The sequence below is a fragment of the Dermacentor albipictus genome, chromosome 2 (genome assembly GCF_038994185.2).
Source record: "Dermacentor albipictus isolate Rhodes 1998 colony chromosome 2, USDA_Dalb.pri_finalv2, whole genome shotgun sequence".
In the NCBI taxonomy this organism is placed as follows: domain Eukaryota; kingdom Metazoa; phylum Arthropoda; class Arachnida; order Ixodida; family Ixodidae; genus Dermacentor; species Dermacentor albipictus.
This window is the reverse complement of record NC_091822.1, coordinates 43778965-43793093: the sequence shown is the minus strand read 5'-3', so window position 1 is coordinate 43793093 and position 14129 is coordinate 43778965. Positions and strand designations below refer to the sequence as shown.

General features: G+C 48.2%; 1 protein-coding gene across 2 annotated transcripts in view; it reads right to left on the bottom strand.

Moving 5' to 3' along the window:
* pkaap (A-kinase anchoring protein pkaap) overlaps nt 1-14129 on the bottom strand; it is a 74208-nt gene that overhangs the window by 14610 nt on the left and 45469 nt on the right. For both annotated transcript variants that reach the window (XM_065445341.2, XM_065445340.2), the window contains exons 10-11: nt 4662-4875; nt 2634-2710 (exon numbers count right to left, since the gene is read on the bottom strand). In XM_065445341.2, the coding sequence (XP_065301413.1) occupies nt 2634-2710; nt 4662-4875 (291 nt within the window). The remainder of the gene's footprint in view (nt 1-2633; nt 2711-4661; nt 4876-14129) is intronic.

The window sequence follows — 14129 nt, the reverse complement described above, 5'->3', positions numbered from 1 at the left end:
ACGTAATGTCGTACAGAATGGGCAAGGGCCGGCCAGAAAAAACAGCGGTGTACTCGGTCATAGGTTCGAGATACGTCGAGGTGTTACACTACTGGTGCATTGTGAAGCTCTTCTAGAACGGTTGAGTGGCGGTGTTTAGGTGTTACAAGTAGGAAATGAGAGCTCTCCGGATCAAGATTACGACAGTACAGAGTACCGTCAAGGAGGACAAAGAGGTGTTGAGTAGCATCGGCCGGAGAATGCTCAAAATGGTTGTTGAGTGCTTTGATGTAGGCATCGCGACGTTGCTTGTCGGCAGTATGAACGAGCTGTGATACTGAGAAAACGCAAGCAGCACTGTCAGTATTTAAGGGGTCAGAGTCGTCAACAGGCTAACGTGACAAGCTGTCAGCGTCTCGGTGCAGGTGGCCAGGCCCAACTTGTAAACCACGGAATATGAAAACTCTTGGAGCTTCAAAGCCAATCGACCAAGCCAGCCTGTAGGATTCTTTAGGCATGAGATCCAGCAGAGAGCATGATGACCAGTGACTACGGAGAAAGGACGCCCGTACACATACGGAACGAAACTTCGCAACCGCCCAGACAACAGCAAGGCATTTTTTTTTCTGTAATTGAAAAGTTGTGCTCCGACAATGATAGGAGGTGGCTTGCATAAGCAATAACGCAATCCTGGCCACGCTGATGCTGGGCTAGGACATCACCTATGCCATGACCGCTGGCATATGTATAATTCTGTAGGGGCATCAGGGTCGAAGTGGGCAAGGATGGCTGGCGAGGTGATAAGAGTGACGAGACGAGAGAAGATGGCAGCTTCTGAAGTACCCCATAAGAATCGCATGCATTTTTTCAAAAGATTAGTGAGGGGTCAAGCAACTGCTGCAAAATCTTGAATAAGAACGTCTGCAGCTGTCTTCAGAACTGGAAAGTCTCAGACAGTGATGTTTTGTCAGAAACAGGCTGTACTCTGGAAGCATCGATGAGATGGCCCAGGACAGTAATTTGGCAGTGGCTAAAATGACATTTTGACAAGTTGAAGTGCAGCTTCACCTTTCAAAAATCATCAACTAGAGTCACTAGATGCTCAAGGTGAGTACTGAACATTGGTGACAAGACGATGAAGTCATCAAGGTAAACGAAGCAGGCATATTGCTGTTTTCTTTGTGTCATTTTTTAAATTTGACCTACCGGATCATTCAATCACTGAAACACTTTTTTATTAAAGTGGAGAAAGGTATTTGAAGTGAAAATAGGCTATTTCAGAAATACATTGCTGTAAAAAGTACTTCAATGTGTACAGCAGAAGTGGAGTTATTGGCAATCAAACACGGCCTCCACTGTGCTCCCGTTCCTTTCACAATGCCTTGCACTGTGACGGCTAAATGCCTATTCGGTTCTTTGCACAAGCACGGAAATGCAGCAGATGGCCTGTTAGCAACTACCTGTCACATCAAATGATCGATGAGCGCTACGGCTATTAGCGCTCCCTCGGCGCATCCAAACTGAACAGCAAGGCCAAGTCAGGAGCTGGCATAGCTGTGAAAACTGCATCACATTCCCGCTTCGCGACACCTCGAATGTTACCAATCACCATTAAATAGTTCTCGAACCAGCCTGTCGTACACTGCACAACTGAATCCGAAATGCCTGTCCAGAGACTTGTGCTTGTCCAATTTACTGGTGTGGTTCATAGTAAGGTTCGTTACAGCGCAACACCAGACATGGACAAAAGAACGTATAAAACGACGACGACAGCACTGGTGTGGTACCTGTATCGCTACGCCGCATTCCCCGCTTCGCGGCACCCCGGTTCCTGTCGATTCCGCCGTTTCCGGGCAGCCTCTCGCCACCTGTTTCCTAGCTTTCCGCTTGCTACGCCAGGCATCAGCACATGCCTTACTGGTTTGCTTTGCCTCCTCATAGAGCCCGTGGGAGTTTTGAGGCATGGACATTGAAAAATATATGGGAAGGTAGACATATACACCTCTGTAAAGCCAAGATACTGCCATAAAGTTCTCTGTACAGCTTGACCTTAGTTACTTGATGAAAGTTTCAGTGTATAGTTCTGCAAGAACCACTCTTAAAAAAAACTGTGTGAAACATCTGAACAGTTGCTGCAATTGCCTACCTAAACCATGCTGAAACCCTCGAAGTCCCATGTTATATGTACAAGTGATGTTTTATGACACTTACACAGCAACAATCGCACATGCACACAGCCATTTATGCTCCCGAACAGTGCCTAGTCTCAATATGATGCAAAATATTGAATCTGTCATTGATGCTGCACATTTTATACCAGTGACTATTTTGGACAAATATGCACCACCACAATTGTAGAGCACGACTGTCAAAGGTTCATCCACAATATGATGACAATGTATGCTCCACTCTATGAGCAGCCGTATAACCTGCCTGGCATGACACAATCATGGAACCAAAGCACAACTGCTAAATGCATGTGCTCGTACTGCTTGCAGAGCACCTCGTGACTCAAATTATCAGCCACAGTGACATTTCATCCAATCACACAAAGCCCACATTCATGTGCTGCTGGGCAGCTTGACCAGAACTGTAGTTAGCTTCTATTCCCTATTCTGCTCAGATCATAACAAGCAAATCCAAGTTGAACGAACTTGTCTTTCTGTCTGGCTCTGGCTCGAACTCCGTTGTGAGCTTGCCCAAGTGGTCAACGTGTGCCATCTGGAGCTTCCTGCAAACATCCAAGGACAGGGAGTGATCAGACAAGCAGCTTGATTGACTGACGGCGTTTACTGGCCCATAGAGAAGCAGGGTCTATGAGAGCAGCCTCAATGGACCAATTTTAACACCCTGAGTTTATTTGAAGTATGTCCAAAGCATGTTACCCAATAACTTTTTGCACGGCCCATGTGACTGGGAATCAAACCCAGGACCATGTGCTCAACTGCACAAGCCCATAGCCATGGAGCCACTGACATGTAGTAATGAACTTATTTGAAATCTTGATACTGAATCAAGTGTTTAACTGCAGCCTCGCAGTATCAGTGTACATTCAAGTGCAAACAGGAAAATGCCTGTTACATGGGACTGTTTAAGTGTAGTGTGTAGTTACTGTCCAGCTGGCTTCTGAACACAGCATAGACCTGGAGATACCTGAATCACTTTTATATCATTAACTGTTCAGAAGGTAAAAATGATGCCAATTTGACCTCGGCCTATTCTAGGAGCCACCAATGCTACACAACGCTCATGTTAATTCTGTTCCTCTGTGCTTTCAGTTTTAGACCTGGCCACGCAAGTATTAGCCTATGAAGCAACATTATAAAGTGCACTGCGATGGCAACAAGGATACCATAGAAGCGTGCAGACACCAAAGCAAAATTCCAACAATGGAAAGGAAGCCGTACTTGCACCATCGCCCTAGTGAGTCAGAACACACAAACACATGGTGAAGAACTTCAGGCGTGCACGTGGGAGTTCTTCAAAAAGTACTGTCATTAGTGTTTAACCAATTCATGCACAGAAACTTGAATTCTCAAATCAAAAAAAGATTGTGTGCTAATATGTGCAACGCCTAATGTGACAATGTAGCACTTGTATATGGCACTTCTATGTGCTTGGCTAAACTGGCCCCCACCCACAATAATAGCATGTTTACTTATTTATTTGTTTATCTTTACATAGCCCTTTAGCAAGACCATCACAGCAGTGAGTGCATGGTACAAATGAACCGTGCCAAAGCAAGTAAGCATGGCAAAAAAAAAAAAAACTGTTTTAGGGAGACACAAACAAATACAAGCAAGCAAAGAAATAGTATAGTAAAAATGAATGCACAAGAAAATAATGTAATATAATAAAAGAAAATGTAATACAAAGTAATGTAATCAAGGTACACACAAAGATCATCTATGAATGAAGGGAAAATGAGACATCCACCCGTTCGTAGCAATTGCTACAAAGGAAACCCATACGGGTTCCTCAAGCTGAGGCTTTTCTTTCGAGGAACCCATATGGGTTTCCTTTGTAGCAATTGCTACGAACAGGTGGATGTCTCATTTTCCCTTCATTCATTACTTCTCTCCACCTTGCAGGTTTCCGCAGAACTACGACGTCAAACATGTGCCTTTGCTTCGTGTTGTCGACTAATTCGACTTCGCCCTGCCATCTGCTAGCCGCCTGGTTAGCTCAGATGGTAGAGCGGATGCCCCGGAAAGGCGGTGGTCCCGGGTTCGAGTCCTAGACCAGGACGAATTTTTCTTCAACCATGAGGCTTTTCTTTCGAGGAACCCGTATGGGTTTCCTTTGTAGCAATTGCTACGAACGGGTGGATGTCTCATTTTCCCTTCATTCATTACTTCTCTCCACCTTGCGGGTTTCCGCAGAACTACTATGTCAAAGATCATCTATTCATGTAAAAATTTGTTTGGGTAATGACAGGATATGGTCAGGCATTCAATGACATAGTTCTATGGTTCGGGGGAAAAAATCTTCAGAAAGGAGACAGCAGTCGGAAGTAGACAGGGATGTGATACAGTATTCCCCTGCTAACCGAACAAGCTGAGCAACTTGCATTGCCTTAGCAAAGCATGCAGTGAGATTGCGTGCCAAGACCAACCGGTTGGCAGTGTTGACAAGCAAGTGGTCGCGGTGATAAGTGTGGGGAGAGAGACCGTCCTCCTCACCCAGCCAGACTGCGCTTCCAGAGGGCGTCCGGGTTGAACTGGCCCGAGTCTATCTTCATGTCACTGCCCTCGATGTGGCGCAATATGCGGCGGGTGCTTGGGGTGCCGGGCAGCCACTTGCCACTGCCATCCACGGCCAGCAGCGTGTTGGTTGTGGGCGCCGCGGACGGCTGGGAGGCCAATGACGACAGGTCGCTGCTGCTGCTGTCACTGCCTGTGTTTATTTTACACCCGTGCGCGGTGGTTATTTCACTTGGTTAAGCACTCCAAAGACAACAAACACTCAAGTATGCTGCTGGAATGATGGGTGCGCCAATTACTGCCGTAACAAATCCTGCAGCCTACCTAAGTGTTTGCTTTCCCCCAAAAAATCTTCAATTGCAACTGCAGAGTGGTTGTTCACGTTTCTACTTTCTTGTGCACTTTGTTGTTTGTGCAAGTATATGCTAGACTCAGGTCATTGCCTTAACTAGCTCAAGTTCCTCATGGCCTACATTCACTAGGTTCATTTCTACATCACTTCAATCATAAAATCACTGTTTTTCCACACCTACTTTTTGCCGAGCACATTAGGACGCCCCTCATACCGCTTAGTCCCTCATACTGATCTGCACGTATCCATGATAAGAGCTCTGCCAAGTTTCGTACCAAACATTGCATTTCTAAGGATGATGGTTTATAAAGAAGTATGATCACTAAACAGCCAAATCCACGAAGTCAGCAGAAATAGTAGTACATATTTATACGAAATTTTGATGCGGTAATTGTCTGCTTGTATATAGCTGTCACGAGGAGGAATAGCTTGCAGTAACTGCAAGCTGTTCCTCCTCATGGCAGCTATACACTATTTAAGGGGAGCTTTTAGGTGCTGCCATCTTGGGCTTTTAACGCTGCTGCTTTCTGTCTTTAACGACGAAGTGTGCATTACTACAGTCGATTCGCAAGCATGAAAATAGTTGTATTGTGACGCAGCAGTAATCACGGCTTTTATTCCGCGTCAAAAGGTTAGGCGAACCGACCACGCCCACAGCAAGGAGCACACTCGAGAGCCAGCCCCACAAGCGATGATGAAGAAGAACCCCATATGAGCCCCACATGATGATGATCATGTACAGATGACAAAGAATAGCTTATATCTCGCTACACTAATGTCCCCTCGCGCGAGAGCGGCCATCCTGGCCGCAACTCAAAGGGGCGGTGAACGTCTCGTGAAAGGTTTCATACGGGAAACGTGGACAATCTCAGCGGCGCGGCAGCGGCGGTCATTTGGAACAATAACTGGTTCCACGCGATAGTTCACTGGAGAAGTCTGCTCCATGACTTTGTAGGGGCCGATGAACCGAAGCTGAAACTTGTCACACAAGCCAGGAGTACGAACTGGTGTCCGGAGTAGCACTTCCTCGCCAGGGCGGAAGCACACGACGCGATGAGAGGCGTCGTAATGCTGCTTGCGGTCCTGTTGCCGTGCTTCGGTGTTGATGCGGGCGAGCTGGCGACAACGCAGAATGCGGGACACATATTCTTCGCAGGAGGAAGGACATTGATGGACAGTTGGCGCGAAGAAAGAGACGTCAAGACAGGAAGAGGGCGAACGACCATAGACAAGGTAGAATGGCGAGTAACCGGTCGTGCGTTGAACGGCGGTATTATATGCAAAGGTCACGAATGGTAAAATTGCGTCCCAGTTTCTGTGATCCGGGTCAATGTACATGGCTAACATGTCTGACAGCGTGCGATGAAATCGCTCTGTGAGGCCGTTGCTTTGCGGATGGCAACTGGAGGTAGTCTTGTGGGTGGTTCCGGAGGCTCTGAGTACTTCGTCTAGTAGTTGCGAAAGGAATGCTTTTCCACGGTCGCTCAGGAGGACGCGAGGAGCACCGTGACGCAGTATTAAGGATTGAAGTACGAATGCAGCAACTTCAGAGGCTGAGGCAGAACTCACACAAGTTGTTTCGGCGTAGCGTGTCAAGTGATCAACGGCTGTCACAATCCATCGTTTACCGGTGAGAGTCACAGGAAGAGGGCCATATAGGTCAACTCCAACGACCTCAAATGGTTGCGACGGACATGGAACCGGTTGCAGTTGTCCGCTTGGAGCTGATGTAGGGAGCTTTCGACGCTGACATAGAGCGCAGGAAGCGACATACCTCGCTACACTGGCGGACAATCCAGGCCAGTAGAAGCGCCCTTTGATGCGGTCATAGGTTTTCTGGAAACCAAGGTGACCAGCAGACATGTCGTCGTGAGAAGCCTGCAGGACATGAGCACGTAGAGAGCGTGGCAGAACAGGAACCCAGCGTTGACCGTCAGGGTGATAGACGTGACGGTATAGGACGCGGTTGTCAATCTTAAATTGCGTCAGCTGCCGACGAAGGCGGGCGTTAGGCGGGCGCGAAGCTCCTTGAAGGTGGTCAATGATGCGCCGACAGTAAGAGTCGGCAAGTTGATGAAATTGGAAGGATTTGTTGTCGTGTGGAGGCATCTCGTCGACAGTGGCCAACAAGAAAGCATCTGAGGAGGGATTGAGCGAAAGCTTGTCAGGGATGGTAGTTGGAGCTCCATTGCATGGTGTCGTAGGAAGCGGACAGCGAGAAAGCGCGTCTGCATCTTGGTGTTTTTTCCCGCACTTGTAGGTAATGGTAAAGTCGTATTCTTGCAAACGAAGAATCCACCGACCAAGTCGTCCAGACAAGGTCTTCAGCGTCGAAAGCCAGCATAATGCATGATGGTCTGTAACGACCGTAAAGTGGCGGCCGTGAAGATAAGGTCGAAACTTCTGCACAGACCAAATGATAGCTAGACATTCCTGCTCCATGATGGTGTAATTCTTTTCGGCGTTTGTCAGAACGCGACTTGCGTATGCGACGACCCTCTCACCTAAAGTGTCGTCTCGCTGTAGGAGAATGCCACCAATTCCGTGACCACTAGCATCCGTATGCAGGAGGGTAGGAGCAGCTTCATCAAAATGGCGTAGTACTGGTTCAGATGTAAGAGCTTGCTTCAGATGGGTGAACGCAGATTCACATTCGGGAGACCACACAAAGGGAACATTAGAACCGAGTAATTTGTGCAGAGGTGACGCTATTGAGGCGAAGCCCCGTATGAATCGCCGAAAATAGGAAGCGAGGCCTAAGAAACTACGCAAATCTTTGGTCTTTTCGGGACGAGGGAAGTGCTGAACTGCGGAAACCTTGTCAGGATCAGGACGAATGCCATCTTTGCTCACAATGTGACCTAGAACTTTGATCGTCTTGCTCGCAAAATGGCATTTCTTGGTGTTTAGCTGAAGTCCAGCGTTGGCAAGGCACGTGAGAACTTCATCCAGACGTTGCAGGTGCTGAGAGAAGGTTGACGAGAAAACAACAATATCGTCGAGATAGCACAGGCAAGTCTTCCACTTTAGGCCACGAAGAACGGTGTCAATCATGCGCTCGAACGTTGCGGGCGCATTGCAAAGGCCGAATGGCATGACATTAAACTCGTAGAGCCCATCTGGTGTTGAAAACGCTGTTTTCTCCTTATCATCCTCATGCATAGGTATCTGCCAGTAGCCTGAACGCAGATCGATGCTGGAGAAGTACTCAGCACCCTGCAGGGAATCCAAGGCATCGTCTATTCGCGGCATAGGGTATACATCCTTGCGTGTGATCTTGTTAAGTGCTCGGTAGTCGACACAAAATCGAACAGAGCCGTCTTTTTTGCGAACCAAAACAACGGGGGAAGACCAAGGGCTAGCAGAGGGGCGTATTATGTTGCGTTGGAGCATGTCGGTGACGTTCTCGTCAATGACTTTCCTCTCGGCTAGCGATACGCGATATGGTCTACGGCGCACGATGGATGTACCATCTGTCTCTATCCGATGCGTCGTAATCGAAGTCTTTCCCAACGAAGATGAATGCGCGTCAAAGGAAGCTTCATGTTTTTGGAGCAAAGCAAGCAATTGTTGTGACTGCGAAGGTGTCAGGTCGGAACTGATGGCAGCTGCAAGAGCTGAAGGAGATGCGGCCCGTCCGGTACAAGGACCTTCAGAGGAAGCTGGTTTAAAGGAAATAACAGATATAGACTCTGATGCAGTGGCGCAAGCCAATGTAGTGCCTTTAGGGATGAGAATCTTTTCGGATGTCGGGTTTGTAGCGTAGAGAAGTGCAGAGCCATCATCAAACCTAACGAGCCCTGATGCAAAGGCTATCCCTCTTGCAAGACAGCGTGCAGATGGTAAGACGAGCACGTCGCCGCAGTCAATCACATCAGACGTGATAGTAACGATGCTTTGATGGCGAGGAGGTAACGCGGTATCTTCTGCAGCACGGAAGTGAAGGGGTGTGTCATCTGCATGAAGTGAATAGGTCGTGTCGGTCATATGGAGAACGCGTTGTCCACAGCAGATGGAGGCGGAGGCCATAGAAAGAAAATCCCATCCCAATATGAGCTGCTGGGCACACAAACTTAGCACTGCAAATTGTACGTGATGTAGAAGTCCATCGATGGAAATACGAGCTGTGCACATGGCGATAGGTCGAATGGAGGCCCCTTGAGCAGCAAGTAGCGTAGGTCCTTCATAGGGGGTCGTAACTTTCCGAAGTCGCGAACACAAATCACGGTGAATGACTGAAACACTAGCACCAGTGTCTATTAAAGCTTCTACTTGTACACCTTCTACTCCAACCAATATCACATTGTACGGACGCGATGGAGGAATTTCTGTCCTGTCGTTCGATGCAGCTTTTCCTCCAAAAGCTGCATAATTTAGTTTTCCGGACGACGCTCGGCGAATTGAGAAGCAGGTCTCAGTGGGGACGTCGAGCGGCGAAGGGGTGATGGCGAGCGGCGTCTCGCAGGATGGTAAGCCGTCTCGGATGCTACAGTAGGCGATGGAGAGCGTCCGCGCGGTGGACCATAAGGACGGCGTTGGTCATGGAAGCTCCCTAGACGGTGGAAAGTAGCTCCGGGCGAAAAGTCATCCCGTTCGTATACGTCATAGCCGCGACGCTCGTCTTGCTGGCGCTTGCGGCAAAAACGCGCTATGTGGCCGCGATAGCCGCAGTAGTAGCAGATGGGACGAGGAGGACGCCACTGCGGATAGCTGGTTTGGGTAGGTGCGCTGGTAGTCATGGAAGCGATGTGAGCAGGTGTTGGTTTTGGAGGCATCGGTGGGACGATGACTGGAGTAGCTGCGGCTACTTGTGCGTACGTCGATGGGGCCCTAGGTGTTAGAGGGTCCGTGTACGCTGCACCAGCCATGGATGCCAATTCCTCCTTGATGACATCTCGCAGATTGGTATCGGAGGCATGAGAAGGCATAGGTCCTGCTGCTAAGCCAAGATACTGGAGCTCTTCTTGAATTATTGCGCGTATCATTGCTCGTAACGTAGGGTCGTTGGCGCTAGTGTTTGCAGTGGTGTCCGGCTGCAACCGTACTGATTCCAGTTCGTCAAGGCGCTGGCAAGTAGCGACGATATCAGCGACGGTAGTGGGGTTCTGGATGGCTAAAGCATTGAAAGCAATGGCGCCGATGCCTTTGAGGATGTGGCGAACCCTGTCTGATTCGGTCATGGCCGTGTGCACGCGTCGACAAAGAGCAAGCACATCCTCGATGTACGACGTATAAGATTCACCGGGTTGTTGCTTGCGAGTGTCGAGCGTCTTTTTTGCGAGGGCAGAACGAACAGCCGGTGTGCCGAAGATTTGGCGGAGCTGCTGTGTGAAAGCACCCCAGTTCGTGAAATCAACCTCATGGTTGAAAAACCAAGTCTTCGCTACACCTGTCAGATAAAAGGCGACGTGACGCAGCTTGGACGCATCGTCCCAACGGTTAGCCGAACTCACTCGGTCATAGTCGTCCAGCCAATCCTCGACGTCTTCACCGCGAAGTCCAGCAAACAGATGGGGATCACGCTGGTGCCCACTGACAACCCAATATGGAGCGGCTGGGGTAGTCGAGGCCGAGATGGTAGAAGTAGAAGTGCCTGTGGGCTCGTCCTGCGACATGTTGGCGGACAGCTGGCACAATCGGCGACCCGATCGAAGCTCCAGGAGGTTGAGCGGGGAGTCAGAGGACGGGGGACCGAAGAGCACACTCCACCACTTGTGACGCAGCAGTAATCACGGCTTTTATTCCGCGTCAAAAGGTTAAGCGAACCGACCACGCCCACAGCAAGGAGCACACTCGAGAGCCAGCCCCACAAGCGATGAAGAAGAACCCCATATGAGCCCCACATGATGATGATCATGTACAGATGACAAAGAATAGCTTATATCTCGCTACAGTATAAATGCGTTCAGCGTTTCATGACCATGTTGCGTCACTTTACGTCTGATGAAACATGGAAACAGCCCAAGATGGTGGCGCCCATGAAGCATATATAAAGTCGTCTATAATTGCAATAAACGATATTGGTACTGATTCTGATTAGAACTATATTCATCAGTGGTAGATAAAGGGGTAAAGAACTGCAGTCTAATGGGCATCCCATCCGTATGCAATGTGTCTGTCCAGGATAGAGCGAATTGACGATAAGTACAGTAAGCCTGTATTAATATGTTCCTTTTTCTTAGGTTCACATGCACTAGTCTTAAGTCACATGTATTAGTGTTCGCTTTATTACACTTTTTTCCTGGTTATTACACTGAAGAAAAGTGACAGAGCACCACCGAGACGTGGCTGTTCTTCAGTGGCACCTACGCGGACCGCAACATGTTGCCAATGGAAATGATCCCCAAGCACCTGATGTGTGATGCAGTAGGATTACCATTACTGTGTTGAGATTGTCACCAATTCTGATCTCAACATGGCTCACGACATTGAAAGTAAGGAAGAGGTTGACAAAGGCACCAGCGGTAGCCCCAAATCTGCCTATGGATGCTGTCGTGACCTTGGATACCTGGTGCATCTACTTGCATGAACACAGCTGCGAGTGCTTGAAGCGCTCCCATTATTGAACATTTGGCGCACGTGCCAGATGAAAATCACAATTGTTGTGATTCACCTCACTGACAGCTCCAAAAAGTGCTTCAATGTTCAACCTAACTTCCACGTACCTATATAACAAGCTTTATTTAATGGATTTTCGATCGTTTATCATCTTTCTCTTCCCTTTCAAATGAAGTTTCGTGTTAGAGTAACTTGCCTCATCTGTAGTGCTGATGCAAGCTTTACGAAATGTTGTATTTTACAAGATCATGTGTTTTCGTCCCGTACCCTCCCTATGAACCACAGCAATAGCGTTTTCCTGTATACCATCAGCTTGCTTCTAGCTGCAGCTTTTCACATTAAATGATGGAACTTGTCAATGTCAGTGACATAGTGCGTAGAGTAAAACCCTATTAATTCAACCGTCGTTAATGCAGAAAATGGGATAATTAGGATGCATCCTCGTGTCCTGGGAGGCGTATGCATTACTTACTGGAATCAAACTCGTGTTAATTCATATGTAGTTGGCAGCACAACGGTTAATTCAGACTACTCTGCAAGTGTGTAGCAATGCAAATGTGAGACGCAAAAAACAAAATAAAAACAGTGCTAGCATGGAACTGAAACGAAGAGGCGGAGTCTCCATTGTCATAGTCATCAGTGGAAATCGTGCGTGAACGACAGGAATGCCGGAATGTTTCATGCCTATTTGTACCTTCATTCTAGTGTTTACCAGCACATGTAAGAATGCACTGGTCATGCATCTTCTTTAGCGCGTAGTTGCCGTCGATGATCGCGTAAATAGCGACCGCAGTTTTGTCCGCCATGATTCTGGCAAAGAATAGTTTTGTTTTGACTTGGTGCACGCATCGGCTGCCGCTTCATCAGCACAGAGGTCCTGGAAAACGGCCGTTCCAATTTGACTCGGAACGCAGGGCGGCTGCGTGCCTTCAGAATTGCATGACCACTGTCCATCATCACGATGATGGTGGCCACAGTTCTGGATGCCGAAGCCTCCTGGCTCGATTTTTCGAACATGACCCTTGTGCACAAGGACGTTGAAAATGGTGGTTGCCAACTATGTTCGTGCCATTCACTTAGTCCCTCATATTCTTAATGGTAACTAGCGGTGTGATTTTGCAGCTTCCCAAGAGCCGTATGGCCATTGCAAATAGACTGTATCAACTTGGCATGAAACCGTAACCTCGTTTGCCAACACCTGGCAAAGCAGAGCTGATTAGGCCGAACTGCCCGGGCAGGTGTGGCAGTGCGCGGCAAATTGTCGTGCGAAGTTTGCCACTCATCCGGGATCAGGCCTGAGATTATACGCACGGGATAGACTGATAAGTGGCAAGTGTGCCAAGCATTTAAATTTGTCTGTGCACTTCCTCAACGAAAGGGGCGTAGACGGAGAGCACCGAGCTGGAACGATACTCTCGGACTATCGCACTTGGAGATGCTGTAACTTCCACATATTTCATGCGACTCGGCACCAGATGTATTGCTGTAAAAAAACAGCGTTTCTGCCACTTTGCCAGGCTTGCTACTTGCACACGGCAGCAAATGGCGCCGGCTGTATACTTCAATGTGTGCAGTGCGAAGTCCAAGAAATCGCAAACAAGCGATAGTATCTCTGAAAGTGATAGCGCAAGAATATCACCCTTTAATTTCGGCAATATGGCTGAAACTGTTGCATCGCACAGTGAAGGTCACACTTTGCACCATCGCCTGCATTGCGATGGGCGAACGTGAAACGCTCTTGCGGCCTGCACTGTCGCGAACTTCAAGTAGACCGAAGGGACCGCATTTAGTGAATTTGGCAAATCCCACCGGTGCACCCCGGCATGTTTCATCCAAACATCATTGCCTCAGGGTGTCCCGTTGCACACCAGTGCCATTTGTTGAATTAGCCATTCGCAGAAGTATGCAAACATATTTTCTATGCTGTTGGGTTGTAAAAAGTATTGAGTTTGCACGTTTGCATGAAAATGTCTGAATAACAGTACTTTTAAACTACACTGATTCCAGGGATGAAACTGTTTCATTCTTTGAAAGTAAAGAAGCCTTTTTCTTTCTTAGATTTGTCAGCATGTGGCATTGTGTCAAGGTTTTATGTGAATACCACTATTCGAACCACAGTTGCCGACCGATAAATTGGGCATGGATAATCCGGACATGCTCGGTAATTCGGACAGCTTTTCGGCACTGCCAATGGCCCCATAGACTTAATGTATAAAAGAACCGATATATCGGACAGCCGCCAACTCTCATCTGGACTCCGTCCGTGGTTGTACCGTACGTCAACTCTGCTGCCATTATCTCCTCTGGCAACCTCTACGAGAGATCAAGTATGGCTTCAGAGATTACACACTAGATGGTAATCTCTGAGGCCTTGCCTTGATTGCTGCTCTATGCCTCCAAGATTTAACTGCAACTGCCTATCTTGGAGGCTTTGCCTGAATTGTGAGGTCGCATCAACATCACAATCATCACATCCTTTCCCGGCACCCACGCACATGGCCTGCTATTGCCATTCTGTTTGCCGAGTTTGCCTTGCG